The sequence below is a fragment of the Sprattus sprattus genome (genome assembly GCF_963457725.1).
Source record: "Sprattus sprattus genome assembly, chromosome: 12".
Classification (NCBI taxonomy): Eukaryota; Metazoa; Chordata; class Actinopteri; order Clupeiformes; family Clupeidae; genus Sprattus; species Sprattus sprattus.
The window spans coordinates 9,144,790-9,163,352 of record NC_137910.1 but is presented as its reverse complement, the minus strand read 5'-3'; the positions used below and the strand labels follow the sequence as shown (position 1 = coordinate 9,163,352).

General features: G+C 46.3%; 2 protein-coding genes across 2 annotated transcripts in view; one reads left to right on the top strand and one right to left on the bottom strand.

Moving 5' to 3' along the window:
- fbln7 (fibulin 7) overlaps window positions 1–1,112 on the bottom strand; it is a gene marked incomplete at both ends in the record, with an annotated part of 9,113 nt that extends 8,001 nt beyond the window's left edge. Inside the window, one exon of the mRNA XM_080849429.1 lies at window positions 956–1,112. Within this exon, the coding sequence (XP_080705555.1) occupies window positions 956–1,112 (157 nt within the window). The remainder of the gene's footprint in view (window positions 1–955) is intronic.
- Window positions 1,113–6,192: 5,080 nt separating this feature from the next.
- Window positions 6,193–18,163, top strand: zc3h6 (zinc finger CCCH-type containing 6). Its single transcript, XM_080848590.1, has 12 exons — window positions 6,193–6,585; window positions 8,906–9,131; window positions 10,037–10,159; window positions 10,361–10,601; window positions 11,141–11,313; window positions 11,707–11,835; window positions 12,008–12,124; window positions 12,681–12,788; window positions 13,107–13,588; window positions 13,818–14,320; window positions 14,547–14,885; window positions 15,209–18,163. The coding sequence occupies exons 1-12, from the start codon at window positions 6,500–6,502 to the stop codon at window positions 16,831–16,833; spliced, it is 4,152 nt and encodes a 1,383-aa protein (XP_080704716.1). The 5' UTR covers window positions 6,193–6,499; the 3' UTR covers window positions 16,834–18,163.
- The last annotated feature ends 400 nt before the right edge of the window (window positions 18,164–18,563 follow it).

Here is an 18,563-nt window from a genome sequence, read left to right as displayed (position 1 = left end):
AAGCCATCCCCACAACATACATGTTTATGATACAGCCACATTTCAAATTAACATTAGTTACTAATAACATTCCATAAAGTTTCTTAGCATAGACCCTACACATGGGTCTGCTCTCACTTGTCCTGAAATTGACCTTTGACCTCTCTCTCCATGTGTCCCCGTCATATCTGGAGGATTTTTGGGGTTGCAAGTTCCTCCTAAATTGAGCCAGACGCGCCTTGATTGCCGTAAATGTACAGTGACACCCTTTGTTCCCTCCTGCCAAGAGCTCTGTGTTATGTTGCCGAGAAAAACACTTGATGGTTCCTGTGTCTGCTGCCAAACAACACACTCTCCACTTCCCCCCTGGGTTGGAGGCCGAGCACACGGGGTTTGTAATGGACTAGGTCCCCAAACGTCTCCTCACGGATGAATGGCAGGACCAGTGTTTGAGGCAGGAAGTCATTATACTCAACCCAGAGAACTGAGGAAGTGCTCTTTGTAATGACTTAAAAGTGAACACTTATCCTGCGTACAATGGAGAATCCAAGCCGTCCCACCATGACAGACCTACCAGAGATATTAACAGGGACCCTCATGATCCACTTGTATCGCACTATAAACAACTACATTGGAACCAAAAACATTTCAAAAACAAGCGTGCTAATCAAACGATTTCTTGTTGGCCTTGTGGTCACAAATAAATATAAATATAATACTAGGACACCTTCTGTCCTTCTTCCCCTGCCTCTCTTTACCTTCTACCTGTTTATTGCAGGCCATCTCTGATACACTGCATTAATATGTTTAACACCTGCCTTTGGAAGCCATCATGCGGACATTCCAGCTATTCTCCAAACCGTTCAGTCCATCAGTTTGACCTCCTCCAGGTCAGATGAGTCATGGCCTATTCTGCGCCCTGGCAGTCAGTCTGAGTTTAGTCAGTGCCACATGGTGAAGCCGCTACTGTACTCACGGGAAGACTCGTCGGCTTGGGGAAACTTGGACACGGAGTTCTGCAGGCTGGCCAGTTTGGACTTCATGATGCGCAGGCCTTCTGTGAAGCGGACCTCTTGGCCCCGCAGAAACTTCTCCATCTGACGAAGGACCCCAACCACCCGGTGCTTCTCCATACAGCCATGCTTTAAACACACACACACACACACACACACACACACACAAACACACACACACACACACACAGACACACACAATTATTACACACACAATAACTATTATTCACTATTGTACATTATTCCATTATTAAAAACAGCATATTCACAATCCATTCTCAAAACTGTAACTTTGCAAAGAGAAACATGTTTCCCAACCCATACATAGCCTTAATTATAAGGAAGGGGCAGGCAAAATCACTCAAGTTTAGGTGGTGATGTAGAGGACAACTCTCACACTACATATGGACCCACGCCACCCACCCCCTACAACAAGCACACAGAAGAAAAGGCCTGGCTTCTTTGACAGCGGAATTAAACAGAGACGCTACGTTTCTCTCTAAAGGTTAAAACTAGTAAACCTAGTGAATGCATTCAAATCATTTGGGTTACCAGTACTAGCACTGTACAACATTAATGTTACTCTTAACTTGCACTATAACTCATGACCATTCTTTAAGAAGCTTCTGCTAAAAGGCCTGCCTGTGACTGTTTCTGGGGGTTCGAGGCAGCTGAACTATAGGCCTGCCTGTGACTGGTTCCGTGGGGCTTAAGGCAGCTGAACTTAAGGCCTGCCTGTGACTGGTTCTATAGAGGCAGCTGAACTAAAGGCCTGCCTGTGACTGGTTCTATAGAGGAAGCTGAACTTAAGGCCTGCCTGTGACTGGTTCTATAGAGGCAGCTGAACTAAAGGCCTGCCTGTGACTGGTTCTGGTTCTGTGGGGTTAGAGGCAGCTGAACTAAAGGCCTGTCTGTGACTGGTTCTATAGAGGCAGCTGAACTAAAGGCCTGCCTGTGACTGGTTCTATAGAGGCAGCTGAACTTAAGGCCTGTCTGTGACTGGTTCTATAGAGGCAGCTGAACTAAAGGCCTGCCTGTGACTGGTTCTGTGGGGTTAGAGGCAGCTGAACTAAAGGCCTGCCTGTGACTGGTTCTATAGAGGCAGCTGAACTAAAGGCCTGCCTGTGACTGGTTCTATAGAGGCAGCTGAACTTAAAGGCCTGCCTGTGACTGGTTCTATAGAGGCAGCTGAACTAAAAGGCCTGTCTGTGACTGGTTCTATAGAGGCAGCTGAACTTAAAGGCCTGCCTGTGACTGGTTCTATAGAGGCAGCTGAACTTAAAGGCCTGCCTGTGACTGGTTCTATAGAGGCAGCTGAACTTAAGGCCTGCCTGTGACTGGTTCTATAGAGGCAGCTGAACTAAAGGCCTGCCTGTGACTGGTTCTATAGAGGCAGCTGAACTTAAGGCCTGCCTGTGACTGGTTCTATAGAGGCAGCTGAACTAAAGGCCTGCCTGTGTCTGGTTCTATAGAGGCAGCTGAACTTAAGGCCTGCCGGTGACTGGTTCTATAGAGGCAGCTGAACTAAAGGCCTGCCTGTGACTGGTTCTATAGAGGCAGCTGAACTTAAGGCCTGCCTGTGACTGGTTCTATAGAGGCAGCTGAACTAAAGGCCTGCCTGTGACTGGTTCTGTGGGGTTAGAGGCAGCTGAACTAAAGGCCTGTCTGTGACTGGTTCTATAGAGGAAGCTGAACTTAAGGCCTGCCTGTGACTGGTTCTATAGAGGCAGCTGAACTAAAGGCCTGCCTGTGACTGATTCTGTGGGGTTAGAGGCAGCTGAACTAAAGGCCTGTCTGTGACTGGTTCTATAGAGGAAGCTGAACTAAAGCTGGTGGGCAGATGTCTAAGAGACCTTAATCCAAAACTCTGGTCTTCACAGTATATTTTTCATGGCACATGAACCAGTCTAGTTGGGGAGAGAGAGACAGAGCTCTAAACAGACTAGCCATGATTGTTTTTAGGGCCGTCTATGACAAAACCAGCAGTGTCCAATGCACACACAATATGATGGAAGATATACTTCAAATTCCAGCCCTTTCTGAGAGCCATGCCAAGAGGAAAGTCTACAGTGACTCCAAAGACTCTTAAAGAGAGGGCAACCTGTTATCCACAAGTACAGGTGCTCTACCGTGATACATACATACACACACACACACACACACACACACACACACACACACACACACACACACACACACACACACACACACACACACACACACACATTCTTTGAAAGAGCGACATACAGTAGCTAACAGCAAGATATTTGATACATTCTCAAAATAGTTTGAGGTTCTCTCTTCAACCATATTGCCCACATGGAGGCGAGGCAGCCTTCATCTCCTCATCTAGCGCACATCATCATCATCTAGCTCCTCATCATCACAGGTGCCACATCTACGACAGGTGTTCCACGCTGTGATGCAACAGTGGGGCACGCAGGGCCTAAATGTTTTACTCCAAAGACTTCCTGCCACTAAAAGCCAGATGTGGCACAGTGCTAGGGAAAATAGTGTGAACCTGAATATACGCTTTAAAAGTCTTTAAAAGTGTGCCCAGTGTGAGAAGAAATCAGTTCAGTCATCTCTTCTGTTTTCATATCCGTTTAAGGGAAATGCCAACAGCTGACTATAGTGAGACCAAATCCAGATGGGCCAATGTAGATGTCTCTCTGAAGGTATCTAAGACACTGAAAGACACTCATATAAAACTACAATACATACACCTGTTTAAACCACGCGACAGGATTTCAATACTGGGCAGGATATGGCGCTGATGAATGCTGCCAGCTGGTAAAAGATTGATTGGATTGATCCAAACTCCATCCTCTACAATCCTCTTTGACAAAACTGCATGCTACTTTATTGAGAGGGAACACAGCAGTCTCCCTCAGTCTTGAAACTATGTGCTTGGGGCTTTTGTAAATGATGCAAAACAGAACATGTGGAGGTAAAAAAAAAAAAAACTCACACACGTTCAAAGCAAAGGAAGGCACCCACACGATCTACTCCAAAAGAAGGTAAAGACAAGCACAAAACTAAAACCATGTGACATAACAGATTTTAAATCTGTTTAAATATTATCACATTTACAGAGTTTATTGTGAAAGGCTGAGGGGTTAACTGTGCTTTTTAGAGTGGGTCTGGTGTTGAGCGGAGCCCCTTGTTGATCCTAATCACCTGACGTACACCTTCAAAATATAAAAAAAAGTCATGACACTTTGTTTCATTCGTTCCTAATGACACTCTTTTGACGTAATTGATGCAGGATCATGTTATACCAGAGAAACTGGGATAACATTCACTATTAGATACAGAGAGACACACATGTTTGTTGGCATGGCACAATTAGAAACTTACCTGCGTCCCATCAAAGCAATTGCAAACTGTTGAAAAGCAGAGCAATACAAATAAGCTATTGTTATTTATAATCGCCATGTCTTTAAAGTCCACTGGAAACTAATGAAAGCTTGTCCTCATGGAAAAACACACATGTAAAATCCTCAGGTGTCTCAGAGAAGTCGACTGCGCTTGTTGTGTGAAAGTATAAAGTTTTGCGAGGATGCTCCACATCAATGTAACAGCTGGGGTGCGCACACGGGAGGGAGCGCAAACTGCTACCCTTCCCTTACAGCCTCCAGACTCACATAGCCTTTGCATGGATACTGTAATCCCTCCCACCACATCACCTCAACAGTCTAGAATTCTTTCTCTGGCACTCGTTAATGTCCCTTCTCCTCGTTCAAACGATGTGTCTTGCTGTCCACGGCAAACCATCTGGCTGTTCATGGAGCAGAACATCACCATGTGTGTTGCAGAAGAATGAAGACAGCCTAAGTGTCAGTCTGAGTCCCATAGCCTACACATGAAAGAACCGGAGGTACTATTAAAAAAGCCTTTTGTCGTCGGTGTAAGAAATTTCCTACGAAAATAACTTTGCAGCATGTAAGGTTTGGAAATTGAACGGCATTTGGCAGGACCAAAATATGTCAGGCTAAGGTTTGACTCTTCGGGAGTTTGGTTGTTGGCTATGTGTGCCAAAAGAAAAAGCAGAGTTAGCAGCAATGCTACCAAAGAGAGCTACAGAGCAGGCTACACTGAGCAAAAACATTATTAGGAAGAATTTAGGCAACATGAGCCTATTAAATAATTCATATTATAGAATAAGACCCATAGGTGTAAGTAAAGGTTGGCAGCTCAGGTTCTAAGAAATGGCATCACCCCCCCCCCCCCCAAAAAAAAAGAATTCTGGGGAGAACAGAACAAGGGAATATTTTTAGGCTACAACACAATTTAAATGTTGGTGTTTTTGTGTGCACTAATTATTTGAGGGCTCATGGCTTGCTATACAAAGTGTTCTCTTTTATCAGAAAAACGTCTGCACTATCTAGGCAATGATAGCCCAACTTTGTATTATAGGGGCCCATAATAAAAAAATAAAAAATCATAATAAAACATTGAACCTATTTTAAGGAAAAAGCCTCCCCAAACAAGTCCCCGGGTCGAAGTTGAAATTCAGTCCCAAGAAACATCATGCAAACATGACCTCATTCTCACGATTATTTGAAATGTCCCTAAAGTAGCCCTATAAAAGATACTCATTAACCTTTAACTGAAAGGCATGCTAGGCTACTAAGCCTACGCACAAAGAGACGGGTTCATTTGTTCAGTTTCATTGTAGCCTGCCGACACCTACTGCTAAGACTTTGTCCCTGCAAGAAATGCACATAGCTAACGCACTCGAATTTTGAAACTAACCCTTTATTTTGGGAAAATCGTTGAATATAGCGTTGACGTATATTGTCACCACATGAGCAGGGCTCATATACTTTATTTTATTTTATTTATTGCATTTTTATTTTGCGACAACATTATTGGCAACATTGGGTCTTTCTACAGCCCCGTTGCGCAGTTCGTTTTTATTGGTTGTTTCAGTTGCGCGTCTTTCAACCTTGGTTTCTTTCTAGAAGGATATCAAATGACTGACAAGCTCAAACCCCAATATAATTACAAATATTTGTGAAACGTGGGCGGGTCTATGATTTTGACCAATTACACGTTTATATTACGTCCCCTCGCTGGCGGTTCGTTCGATGTGATTGGTCCACCTCTGCACCAGGAGGGCTAAAGCCTCTTCTTTTCTTTCTCGCAGCCATTTTACGAATGTCTTTCGGGCGCCATATCTAGAGAAGAATTTGAGCACCTCGAAAATGATTAAATTTCTGTTTGTTTCACCCTCCGTCTCCAATATTTCACCAAGACAGCTGTCATCCGACGGGATATTAACAAAGATGGGGTATCAAAGCTGTGTTTACAGCGTTAAAACATCATCATTGAAATGAGAGGATAATGTCTGTTTACTGTCTCATTGTTGAGACGTGTAACAACCGTGAGTTTTTTCAGACTATAACAATCCTTCATCATCTCTCACGAGCCAACGTCTCCTTTGAGTGGCTGAATGCAACTCACTCTTGTTGCGGAGAAGGGCATTTCCGTTTCCAACCATCATGGCTTCTGTGAGCCTTTTCTCCAGTCCCCCTACCCCTGTTCTTGACAAAAACATGACAGACTCTGAACTGGCAGGGGATGAAAGGTCGAGTAACATTCTTATCTGAACATTCTTCTGTACAGGTTCATTTGTACATCCTGAGTAACTGTTATTCTTTTCCTAATCTTGAGCATCTAGCGTAAAGGACAATTGCGACGTTTTGTGGGTATTGGTGAGAACAGGCCTTTCCCTCTCCGTTAAATAACAATCTTCTCGTGCATGCCATTTATTTTGTTAATGCTGCAGTGGTAGCGATAGCAAATTTACAGTTTTCCCTCCGACAGAAGAAAAGGGCAGTTCCTTCACAACAACGCCCTTGACGTGAATATTTCTGTCAATAGTATTTTAAAGGTGCCATTATATAAGTTAAGGTAAATAGATTGTGGAAATGTACGAATCCGTATCAGCTTTAAGTAATCTTAACGTTAATGTTTTATTTGTAACAGCCTAAAAAAAGGAAAAAATACCATTCTGGTATTATACTGGCTGGTTGTCTTTAAGGCATTTGAATATTTATGCGACCGTGACGTGGCTAGCGCCCCGCCCGTTCACATGTGATGGCGCACCCTTCTGGTCGCTTTCGAGCTGTTGGGAAAGACTGCGAAGGGGTGTACTGGGACAGAGCAACCTACTGTTGCTGCGCAATTACCAACCAGCAGGTCCCATGACTAGACCTTGTATTGCTGGGTCTAGCGTCCTGTGTGCTATTGCTGTTGATATGTGAAAGTGGGACAGAGGTCACTGAATCAAAAAAGTTCCTAAATCTACAGTTATAAGAGAGTACACAGTTAATGGAGTTATTATGCCAAATTGATGTAGTTTACTTGTAGTACTTTATAATACTTTATTATAATTGGAAGCTGCTCCTTGTTATCCGTAAAAGAGGCCTTTTCTCAACAAACCCAACAATTTTCTTTAATCACTTCTTCCTCAATAGGGCCAAAGATCTCTGTTCTTCTCTCTTTCTCTCTCTTCCTTTCACTATGTTTTTCACACATAACTCTCTTACCCCACCCCTGTTCACAGAAACCAAGTATGCATGCCAGTCCATCATGATTGATGTGTGATTTGCCATTTGTTTTGAATAGAACATGCTGATAGACATGTGTTGTGTATGCAGATGAGAGTGATCAAGCCTTTGTTGAAACAGTTGCGCCCATACATTAAGAGCATCAAAGGACACTGCAGTTGATGTTGTTCTGAACAATCACCCATTGAAAAAAAAAAAAAGGACAAACTACCATGGCATAGTGGGATCATACGAATCATGTTGACATAGCTGTTTCAAAGTTCAGTCCATATCTTCTGTTCACCCATTGGCCAATATTGAAGCTTCCCCCCTCCCCCAGTTACTCCTGACTGCCTCTCTCCATTTATCACGCAGCTCCAGTCAGACACCCCTCCCCCTCCACACAGGCAGTATGTGTTGTTGGATGGAAAAAAAATGAGGAAACTCACAAATTCTCAGTGTCCCTATGGCCAGTACGCCCCCCCCCCCACCCCCACCACCACCACCACCCCCCACTGATCTTTGTCAATTAGCCAGAGTTTGCAGTGGACTGGTCTTCACAAAATATCCCCACAGAAAAACATGCCTCAAGACTAAAAGTGAATTTAAAACTGACGTGATGTTGAATTTGACTGGTTCCCTTTAAGTATGTTTAGGCCAAAAAGTGAATTGTCACAAATCATTTTTAGAATCATGACAAGAAATATGTCCCTCTAAGAGCCCCATGTTTCACTCAACAGTATTCCCACTTAAAGTAGACTGATTTGTACAGTATGGCCAGACCTAGTCTGTCAACCCTGGAATACCTCCTTTTTATTTAATTCCCAAGTTCAAAGTACCATTTTTATGTTATGAACATATTGATGTAATTCCACCCGGTGTCAATACCTCAGTTAAAGTTCTCAGAAGTTCTTCTAAAGGCCACCCACTGTCCTGTATACCTGATGCTGACTCTGTTAGACCAGCATCTCCGTTGGTCACTAGTTTACTCTTACTGTCATCTTATATAGAGGCCAGATCAGTGTGTCATTCAGAGCTGACATATTTGTAGTTTAATGGCCTTGCATATATTTTCACTTCAAATAACAGACAACGATGGCCAGGTTACTCTGGTGAAATTACATACTTTAACACCACATATTTGACCTGTCACAGTTTTTATTTTAAGAACTATAATATGCAGTACTTTACATAAGCATGTAGTCAAGGGGCTTAGTACGATGACTAAACATGTAATGTTATATGTAATTTACCACAGAATAGCAACATGTAAATATCCAAATAATCTCAGAATTATGTTGCTTTGGATGGTTGATTAATACTTTTTATTTAAGTATGTCTTCATTTCTTTTAAAGGGAGGATGGTGAATTGGAAGATGGCGAAATTGATGACGAAGGAATCGGCATTGAAGAGGAAGGGAAGGCAGCTAAGGAGGAGCATGGAGAAAAAGAGAAGGAGAAAGACCGAGAGAAGGAGAAGGAGAAAGAGGAAAAATCCCACAGGCACTCTCGGAAGAGGCATCGCAGATCAAAAGAAAAATCTCAGAGGAGGTCGAAGAGAAGGAGGCGGGAAAGACAGAAAGTAGGTTTTGTCATACAATCAGTCTAATGTTGTGCCTCTAATAGTGTGTCTCTTAGTCCTGATCTTTATCTCTTCAAATGCATTAGGATGTGAAGCTCTTATCATACTCTACTCATAACTTAACTCGTAACCTGACAGGTCAAGAACTCATAACTTTACTCATAACCTGACAGGTCAAGAACTCATAACTTTACTCATAACCTGACAGGTCAAGAACTCATAACTTTACTCATAACCTGACAGGTCAAGAACTCATAACCTAACTCATAACCTGACAGGTCAAGAACTCATAACTTCACTCATAACCTGACAGGTCAAGAACTCATAACTTTACTCATAACCTGACAGGTCAAGAACTCATAACCTAACTCATAACCTGACAGGTCAAGAACTCATAACCTAACTCATAACCTGACAGGTCAAGAACTCATAACTTTACTCATAACCTGACAGGTCAAGAACTCATAACTTTACTCAACCTGACAGGTCAAGAATCATACCTTAACTCATAACCTGACAGGTCAAGAATCATACCTTAACTCATAACCTGACAGGTCAAGTACACATACCTTAACTCATAACCTGACAGGTCAAGAACTCATAACTTTACTCAACCTGACAGGTCAAGAATCATACCTTAACTCATAACCTGACAGGTCAAGAATCATACCTTAACTCATAACCTGACAGGTCAAGAATCATACCTTAACTTATAACCTGACAGGTGAAGTTTGTTGCCTCTCAACTGTGGTTGGCCAATAGATGAAATAATTGTCATAATTGTGTGTTGCCATACTGGCACGTATGACTACAGAGAGATCACTTCAGACAGATTTATGTTCATGATGACAGCTGTAGTAAAGGAGCCCCTGGGATCTCCTTTCCACTCTGCCCCCCCCCCACAGCACCACTCTCCCTCCAGCAGCTCGAGCTCCGACAGCTACGACTCCGACTACGAGCGCCAAGAGAGGCCTAAGAGCAAGAAGAGCCAGGCAGCCTACCGCGACTACGACAGCCAGTTCCCACAGGTCAGTCACACATTCTGCTTCTTTGGGTGGCTTGACATTGCAGCAGTGACAAGTGCACATAGACCACCCTGTCAACAAGGAATTGCATTTCACCTCGATTTTAGATCTCTTCAGGACAATACATTAGGAAACCCTACAGCTTCAGTACTGATTGTAAACCTGTTGTATGTTTCTTTCTCTTTTTAAAATTCATGTCTCTAGCATGGGCGTGAGTCCAGCGGGGGGCATGGGAAGGCACAGAGACCAGCCCAGCACAAGAGCAGCGATGTGGACAAATACAGCGACTACAGCGACTACGAGGAGGAGGACGACTTCTCCGAGGAGCTGTGCCAGTACCGACACGCTAAAGGCTCCAACTCCCCCGGCCAGGGAGGGGGCAAGGGAGGGCCCAAGGACCAGGGCAAGAGGCAGAACATGAAGGGCCTACAGAAACAGCAGCAGTGTAAGCGGCCCCCTGTCCTTTAGAGGCCCCTGTGCATAGTCTGGCTGCTTTAGAAGAGGCCCCTGTGCATAGTCTGGCTGCTTTAGCAGAGGCCCCTGTGCATAGTCTGGCTGCTTTAGCAAGTATATGTCAGCGGACACAGTTACGTATAGGTCCGCACACGTTGTGCATGGCATAAATTCCGTCACCAGGATGGTCTGCACCCTGCATGGGCTGCCTATGTTGTGTCTGAGTGTTGACATGTTGACTGCGCATGTGCATGTGCATGCAAGTTTTAAAGCACTTGCTCAGGGTCAATCTGAAAACTAAATCAATCTTCTCAAAAGTGTGGGTGTCAGTAATGGCTTTGTCAGTTTTCTGGCATTAGAATTAAGCCATAGATTGATCCAGTCTGCAGTAATGGACATGGAAGTTAGACTATGCCGGAACTCACTGTATGAACTGTATCATATGATATTAGCATTATCTGTGCTGCAATGAGCTGCATGTCCAGGTCCCTTATGTTAAACCCTTGTTAATGACTTTTGTCCATGTTGCAGATGGCGGCCAGAGAGGGCGTGGCAGAGGCGGCATGGGTAGGGGGCGTGGTGGCGGCGCCATGCCCAAGAACAAGAAGCAGAAGGCCAAGAACTGGGGCCGCGGGAAAGGGCGTGGAGGAGACCTGGGCGTGGAGGGCCCCAAAGCAATGAGACACCCTCCTGTTGGCTCAGAGGTTCTGACATGGTTTTTTAAACATCTAAAACACTCCTTATTTGGTTTATATGTGTTTATTTAGACTCTCTCCTAATATTTATCTGTTCTGTGTCTCTGCTTACCGCTTATCGGAAGATAGCTTTACTGTAATGTGTTTGTAGTTGACAAATTTCTCAGTCACAAGTACAGTATATCAACAGATATGTGAAATATCAACAATTTGATCCAGTTCCAGTAAAACAGCATGAAATGAACCGCTAATCTGAAGATAGCTTTGCCTGTAATGTGTTTGTAGTTGACACATTTCTCAGTCACAAGAACAGTCTATCAACAGATATGTGAAATATCAAATCTTCCAGTAAAACTAGCACGTAAATTAACTCCCAGGACCCTTGCTGTGTTGATTCCCTAGGAGGGGAAAGGGGCGCCTGGCTTCCAGAAGAAGAGGCCCATCATGACCCAGGAGTTCATCAACCAACACACAGTGGAGCACAACGGCAGATACATCTGCAAATACTTCCTGGAGGGTCGATGCATCAAAGTAAGTCATCCACTAAGATCAGCACTCTTCAGATAAGGCTTCTCTGAAATTACTTTATTGATGTTTTCTGCCCTGGACTCTGGTAATTTGTGTGTGTGACATTGTGGTAGACAGTGGCTAATGGTTAATGAAACCCCCTAATAACATTAGCCTCTATCTGTCTCTCCCTCAGGGCGACCAGTGCAAGTTTGATCACGAACACGTGGTTCCTGATAAGAAGAAGGAGCTGTGCAAGTTCTATCTCCAGGGTTACTGCAGCAAGGGAGAGAACTGCATTTATATGCACAATATCCTTTTTATACCTCTCACCTTTGACCTTCATTTACCCATTTAAAGCAACTCACCTTTGACATTAATTTACGCATTTAAAGCAGCACTAAGAGTTTAGGTCTGAAACTAGCAAGATAAAACCTTGCAAACATCACCAACAGAGTGGCAAAGAGGAAAGGAGATACCAGGGACCCAGTACTACAGCTGTCACCATGAACATAAATCTGTCTGAAGTCATCTCTCTCTGTAGTCATACGTCCCAGTATGGCAACAAACAACTATGACAATTAGTTGGAACTGATAAAGCTTGCTAACATGCTAACTGGCATGTTTTGATGTGGTACTGTGCAGGCTTTTCTTACATTTCTCCAGGTGTTCTGACCCAAACAACAAAATGACATAGTCCGTCGTCTGGACGGCGTGTTAATCTGTACTTCACATGACCAAAGACCTTCTAAATTAGTTTGAAGACGATGAAAATGCAAAGGAAGTGGCTCATTAATTGTTGAGACAGAATGCGTGTACAGCTGGCTGGTCCTTCTATGTTGATGAAGTCCTTGACCCCACATGCACAGGAGTTCCCTTGCAAGTTCTTCCACACGGGAGCCAAGTGCTACCAGGGAGACAACTGCAAATTCTCCCATGATGCTTTGAATGATGTGACTCAGGAACTCTTCGATAAGGTAAGCCACCACCCAGAAGAGCATTAACATTTACATTTAGTCATTTAGCAGACGCTTTTATCCAAAGAGACGTACAAAGGAGAGAACCATCACGCTATGAGCATTTACAATTTACAAACACTCTGCATGATTGACAACAGACAAACTGACAGCACTGCAGTTCAGTTTAGTTCAGTTCCCTATTTGAAACATACTGGTGTAAACAGCAGCCTGGAATGTCTACGTTGTTTATTTCTGCTTGAATAAAGCTGATCCTAAGCAGCTTAGTGTTCATGTCAACTGTTGCCATTGGGCTAATGGGCTAATGCTTTTGTGTAGATCGTCAACACGGAGGAGGACAATGCAGACGAGGACGAGCTGGAACTGGAAGACCTGCGGAAGCAAGGCATCGCCCCCCTCCCCAAACCGCCCCCTGGGGTGGGTCTGCTGCCCACGCCTGGCTCCAGCAGCCCCCAGGGGGGCAGCAACCCAGAGGGCAACCAGGGGGGCAACCAGGGCGGCAACCAGGGCGACAACCAGGGGTGCAACCAGGGGGGCAACCAGGGGGGCAGCCAAGGGTGCAACCAGGGGGGCAGCCAAGGGTGCAACCAGGGGGGCAATCAAGGGGGCGACCAGGGGGGCAATCAGGGGTGGAACCAGGGGGGCAATCAGGGGGGCAACCAGGGCTGGAACCAGGGGGGCAATCAAGGGGGCCACCAGGGGGGCAACCCCGGGGGCAGCCAGGGGTGCAAAAAGATCCCTTCTCTGTTTGAGATCAAGGTGCAGCCTACCCAGGACCTGGCACAGAAGATCGGCCTCGGGTAACTTTCAGTTTATTAGACATCACCCATACATCACATGATGGTAGCTCATCGGTCAAAGGCAGTTTCATTGTTGTGCTTTTCAGTGTGACCGTGGTATCAATCATTAGCCAGTAGCAATGCACTTTTAAATTCTTAAGATCCTGTATCTTCAAACTGATGTTGAAATAATTCATCTCTAATGACTCTCCTCATAGCTAACCTCGGTATCATTGTTTATCTCCCGTAGCAACCGGCCAAGTTACTTCAACAACAACTCGCCTAACGGAGGACCGCCCCAATTCAGCGGGGGTCCTGAGGATGGCCAGGCTGGCATGGTGCCCCCAGGCCCTAACGCCCCTCCTCCCCCCCAGCCGGGGTCGCCTCCAGGCTCTATGGGGGGGCCTCCAGGCTCCATGGGGGGTCCTCCCGGCTCCATGGGGTGTCCTCCTCCCATGCTGCCGCACGTGGGTCCTGGGCCTCCACCCAACCCCCAGCAGCCCCCTCCAGGGTTTGGGCAGGGCCCTCCCATGCCTCCCCCCGGGCCTCCAGGCCAGCCGCCGCCATTCCTGGGGAACATGCCCCACATGAACCGTCCCAACCAGGGGCCTCCGATGATGCCACCGGGGGGTCCGTTCCCCCCCATGTGTGACATGCCAATGCAGCAGCAGAACATGCCTTTCCCGCCGATGGGCCAGAACCCCGCCGAGTTCTTCAACACATTCTTCAACAACCAGAACACAGGCCCAGGAGGTAGGCCACATGGACCCTTATTTGTGTTTGTATTGAAACAGGCTCTGTTCATTCTTAGAATGTTGGGTATTAAACCATGCTCTGTTCATTCTTAGAATGTCGGGTATTGAAACATGCTCTGTTCATTCTTAGAATGTTGGCTATTGAAACATGCTCTGCTCATTCTTAGAATGTTGGCTATTTAACCATGCTCTGTGCATTGCTCCTTCCCTCCCCGGTAACCAAGATGACAACCATGCAGCTCAGCAGCAGCAGCAGGCTGGCCCTGACGCCCAGGCCTCCATGCAGGGCTTCCTGCCAGCTGTGCAGAAGGCCCTGTTCCTCCACCTCACCCAACAGCAGCAGCCGCCGCCACAGCAGCAACAACAGCAACAACAGCAACAGCAGCAACAGCAGCATCAGCAGCATCATCCACAGCAACAGCAGCATCCACAACAGCAGCATCAGCATCAGCAACAACAGCAGCATCATCCATTCCAACAGCTCCAGCAGCAGCAGCAGCAGTTTAAGGCTGAGCCCCTGAGACCAGAGGGGCAGGGCCCTGGGTCGGCCAGCAGGGACAGAGGTATTGAGACACAGGTCCCACTGGAGAGACTGTTCATATGGCTGATGGGGCCAGTTTAGGGAAGATCACTTTCATTTCAAGAAAGTTGGTTTCCCACTTTTTAGGCTTTTTTAAGTCCTGTCATAATTTTTTATGTGTGTGTTAAGATGGTGTGATTTAGCAAGTGCTTTGACTGTCTGGCTTAGTTACATGTACTGCTCTCTGGTGTCTGTCAATGGAACTTAAAAAATAATTATTGAATTAGGAATTAATGAGAGCTTTTGATTGGTTGAGAAGACATTTCAGACGTGACACGTGCACCTCCTTCTGCGTTATTGTTTCAGACGAGACGACGAGTTGGTACTCCAGTGACGAGGAGGACGGGGGCGGAAGCGTGTCGTCCATCCTGAAGTCTCTGAAGAAACAGAACGAGATGCTCAAGAGCCAGCAGAGCCAGCCGCAGGCCCCGCCCAAGCCCCCCCAGAGCGACCCCCGGCTGCAGAAGGGGCCCCCGAGCGACCCTCGTGACCACCGCGACCCCCGCGTCAAAGCTGACCCACGGCAGCGCAACGTGGATCCCCGCAAGTCGGACTCGGAGCCCAACCAGGACCCCCGGGTGTCCAGGGACCCCCGCAAGCTGAAGCCCGCGGAGCCGGCGCTCTCGAGGCCAGACGGGCACCGCCACCCCAGCGTGCCCCACAAGCCGCCCGCGGGCGAGGACGACGAGGAGGGCGAGAGGGAGCTGCGCGAGCGAGCGGTGATGATCCCCCTGGAGCCCAGCCCCGCGGCCGTGCTGCGGGACCCCCGCTGCCAGCTCAAGCAGTTCAGCCACATCCGCGTGGACATCCTGCTGCAGCGGCCCACCTTCGCCCACGCCGTGGTCTGGGCGCCCGAGGACCTCATCCCACTGCTAGTGCCCAAGCAGGAGCACTCCATCAACCTGCCACTGCCACCGCTCATCGCGAGCGCCCAGCTCAACCGCACGCTGCACGCCATGCCCGACCCGCATTTGTCCCCGACGTTGTCCTCGCCGCCTGATCCGCGGCTGGCAGCCGCCCGTCTGAAGGAAGGGGTGGGTAGGGTCGGCGCCGGCAGGCCGGGTCTGGAGGGCAAGGCGGCCGTGGAGAAGCCACTGGACCCGCGCACTCACAAGGACCCCCGCATCAGCCGCTCCTCCAGCCTGGACCTCTCCAAGCCCCCCGCGCTGAAGGACTCCTCAGGGGGAAGCGCGGCCCTGGACCCCCGGCTACTGAGAGGCACCGTTGGGGCGTCGGGCTCCTCGCCGGTGGCCAGCGCCGCAGTCATAGCCGAGCCCGAGAAGCTGCCCCAGTACGCGCAACGCCTGGCGGCCAACTCAAGCGGTGGCCTGGAGAGCCCCACGACCCTCCTGGGGGGCATCAGCCTGTACGACCCCCGCAGTCAGACCTCCCAGCCTCCTAAGCCCGCCGAGGACTCCGAGCCTGCCAGGAAGACCAGCATCCTCAAGCAGCCAGGGAAGCACAGTAGCAGCAGCCCCCCGCCACCCCAGCTCTCCCCCCCGCACCGCTTGGCGTCCGAGGGAAAGACTTCTGACAGCCCCTCGGACGGCTCTGTTGGCAGCCGCGGCTCCAGCTTCACTGCTGTGGGTTCAGAGACGGCAGCTTCCCCCGCCGCCACCGCCACCCCCTGCCCCCCTACTCCAGCCCCGGCCCTGGCCCCCGCTCTCCACAACTTTCCCATCCAGGGCCTCGCCGGCCTCATCCGCCCGCCATACAACGACCCCCGACAGGCCAAGCCCTCGAGTGTAGCCCCGTCAGGGCCAGTGGAGGAGGCCGAGAAGAAGGAGGAGGTGAAGGACAGTGAAGAAAAGACGGAGGAAGAGGAGCAGAAGCAGCAGCAGCAGCAGGAGGAGGAAGAGGAGGAGGAGGACAGACCACTAAAGGACGTGTTTAAGACATTTGACCCGACCGCCTCACCCTTCTGTCAGTGAACAGTCCTGAGGCCCTCCAGCTCCCTCTGCTGGTGAACTCTGTACATAGCAGAACATTCATTGACACCACCTTACTCTACACATGGCAATCGTAGTTGTATCTTTTTTTTCAAATTGACATATTTATTTATTTTATATTGTACATATTCGTTCTCATATTATGATCTTTCTGGCATCCCTAGTTCCTTGTGGTGGGGGCATATTTCCACTCTCACTTGCTAAAACTGCTACCAATCATGTGCTAGTGTTGATTGAGCTACTGATGACTTCATCATAACAGAATGACATCCAATGCCACTTTTTAAAAAATTCCACAGACTTTGAAAATCAAACATTTGATTACATTTTTTCCTCATTTAAAACAATATGAGTTGGTGTGGGTCAGAAAGGTTAGTGATCTTCCTGTGGTAGGTGTATGTAACAGATGTCAGCTAGTTTGGTAATTAAAATGAGTTGATTGTTCTCACTCAGTTAGCCATGGTGCTAACTGGAAATTAGTTTATTGTGACGGATCGCATTTGAAAATACAGTATTTCCATAAACTTTGACCAGTACGTATGTGCTGATTTAAAAGATCGTTGGAACCATTTCAAATGTGGCACTATATGTCATTCTGTTACTGCAAAGCTGGCTGTGAACAGTTCTGCTTTATGGCTCAATTCTGTAACTTGTTTAAATATTGTGCGGTATTGATTATATTGAAATGGAGAGAGGTTCAGACTTAATTTATATACGGCTGTAGGAATACAAAAAAGGTTACACTATAAATGATTACTTTTGCAAAGAGATGTATGGTAAATTAAATGTTATTGTTTTCATTTTATATGATAGTGTGGAAAAAAAAAGTTTCACATTAAATACAGTGACTTTTTTTTAATAAAATAATAAAATCCAGTTAAGCAATAAAATCCAGTTAAGCTTCATATTCTGATGCTATGAGTGTATCATAAGAGCCGCTAACCTTTTATCCCCTTGGTTGTGTTCGGTGTACGGCATTTGTGTTTCAGTTCATGTACAGTATGACTGAGAAGAATGTTTAAATTGTTTTACAAGACAAAATAACAAACAGTTGAAGGACAATTGTTGACTTGTGTTGCTGTAAGGTGCTATCTTAGTGGCGTTCTCTTTTTTTGTTGAGAAATATATATATTTTTTTTGTTTTTTAATACTGTATGCTCAACTGTTAACTCGACTTTTAAAAAGCTTATTTTCTATCATAAATGCAGTGCTTTCCAGAAACTGTCCAAGTAATTCATGTAATTTTGTTACTGCTGACAGATGCAGTCAGAGAAAAACACTCCAGTTTATGTGTGACCGTTCATTGCCTTGTTATTTTTTATCCATTGTCTTAAATAAAGAAAAATCTATATGGCTTCAGAAATGGTGTGAAAGTTGAAAATGGAAATATGTCTGAACAGACTGTGTGTGGCCTGAAAACTTGTTATATTTGTAAGGAAGAAAAAAACCTAAATATATATATATAATTTATATAAATAAAACACACACACACACATGCATACATATATATATATATATATATATATTAAAAAATGTACAGCATTTTGTCCAGAAGTTTTCAGGAAAGGCCAGGAGCTAGCATTACACATACATCACACACACTATATATATATATATATATCTGTGTGTGTGTGTATGACATACTGTAAAGAGCATCACAGTTCAGTGCTGCATGAGGTGTGTGGGTTGCAGGTCAGTGCTGCACCAGTGTG

What these genes read in the sequence shown, in the direction of transcription:
- zc3h6 (XM_080848590.1), top strand. Translation starts at nt 6,500, where the DNA reads ATGGCTTCTGTGAGCCTTTTCTCCAGTCCCCCTACCCCTGTTCTTGAC. An exon ending in ACGACAGCCAGTTCCCACAG is followed by an intron (nt 10,160 to 10,360) that starts GTCAGTCACACA and finishes TCATGTCTCTAG; the next exon opens with CATGGGCGTGAGTCCAGCGG. An exon ending in ACTGCATTTATATGCACAAT is followed by an intron (nt 12,125 to 12,680) that starts ATCCTTTTTATA and finishes CCACATGCACAG; the next exon opens with GAGTTCCCTTGCAAGTTCTT.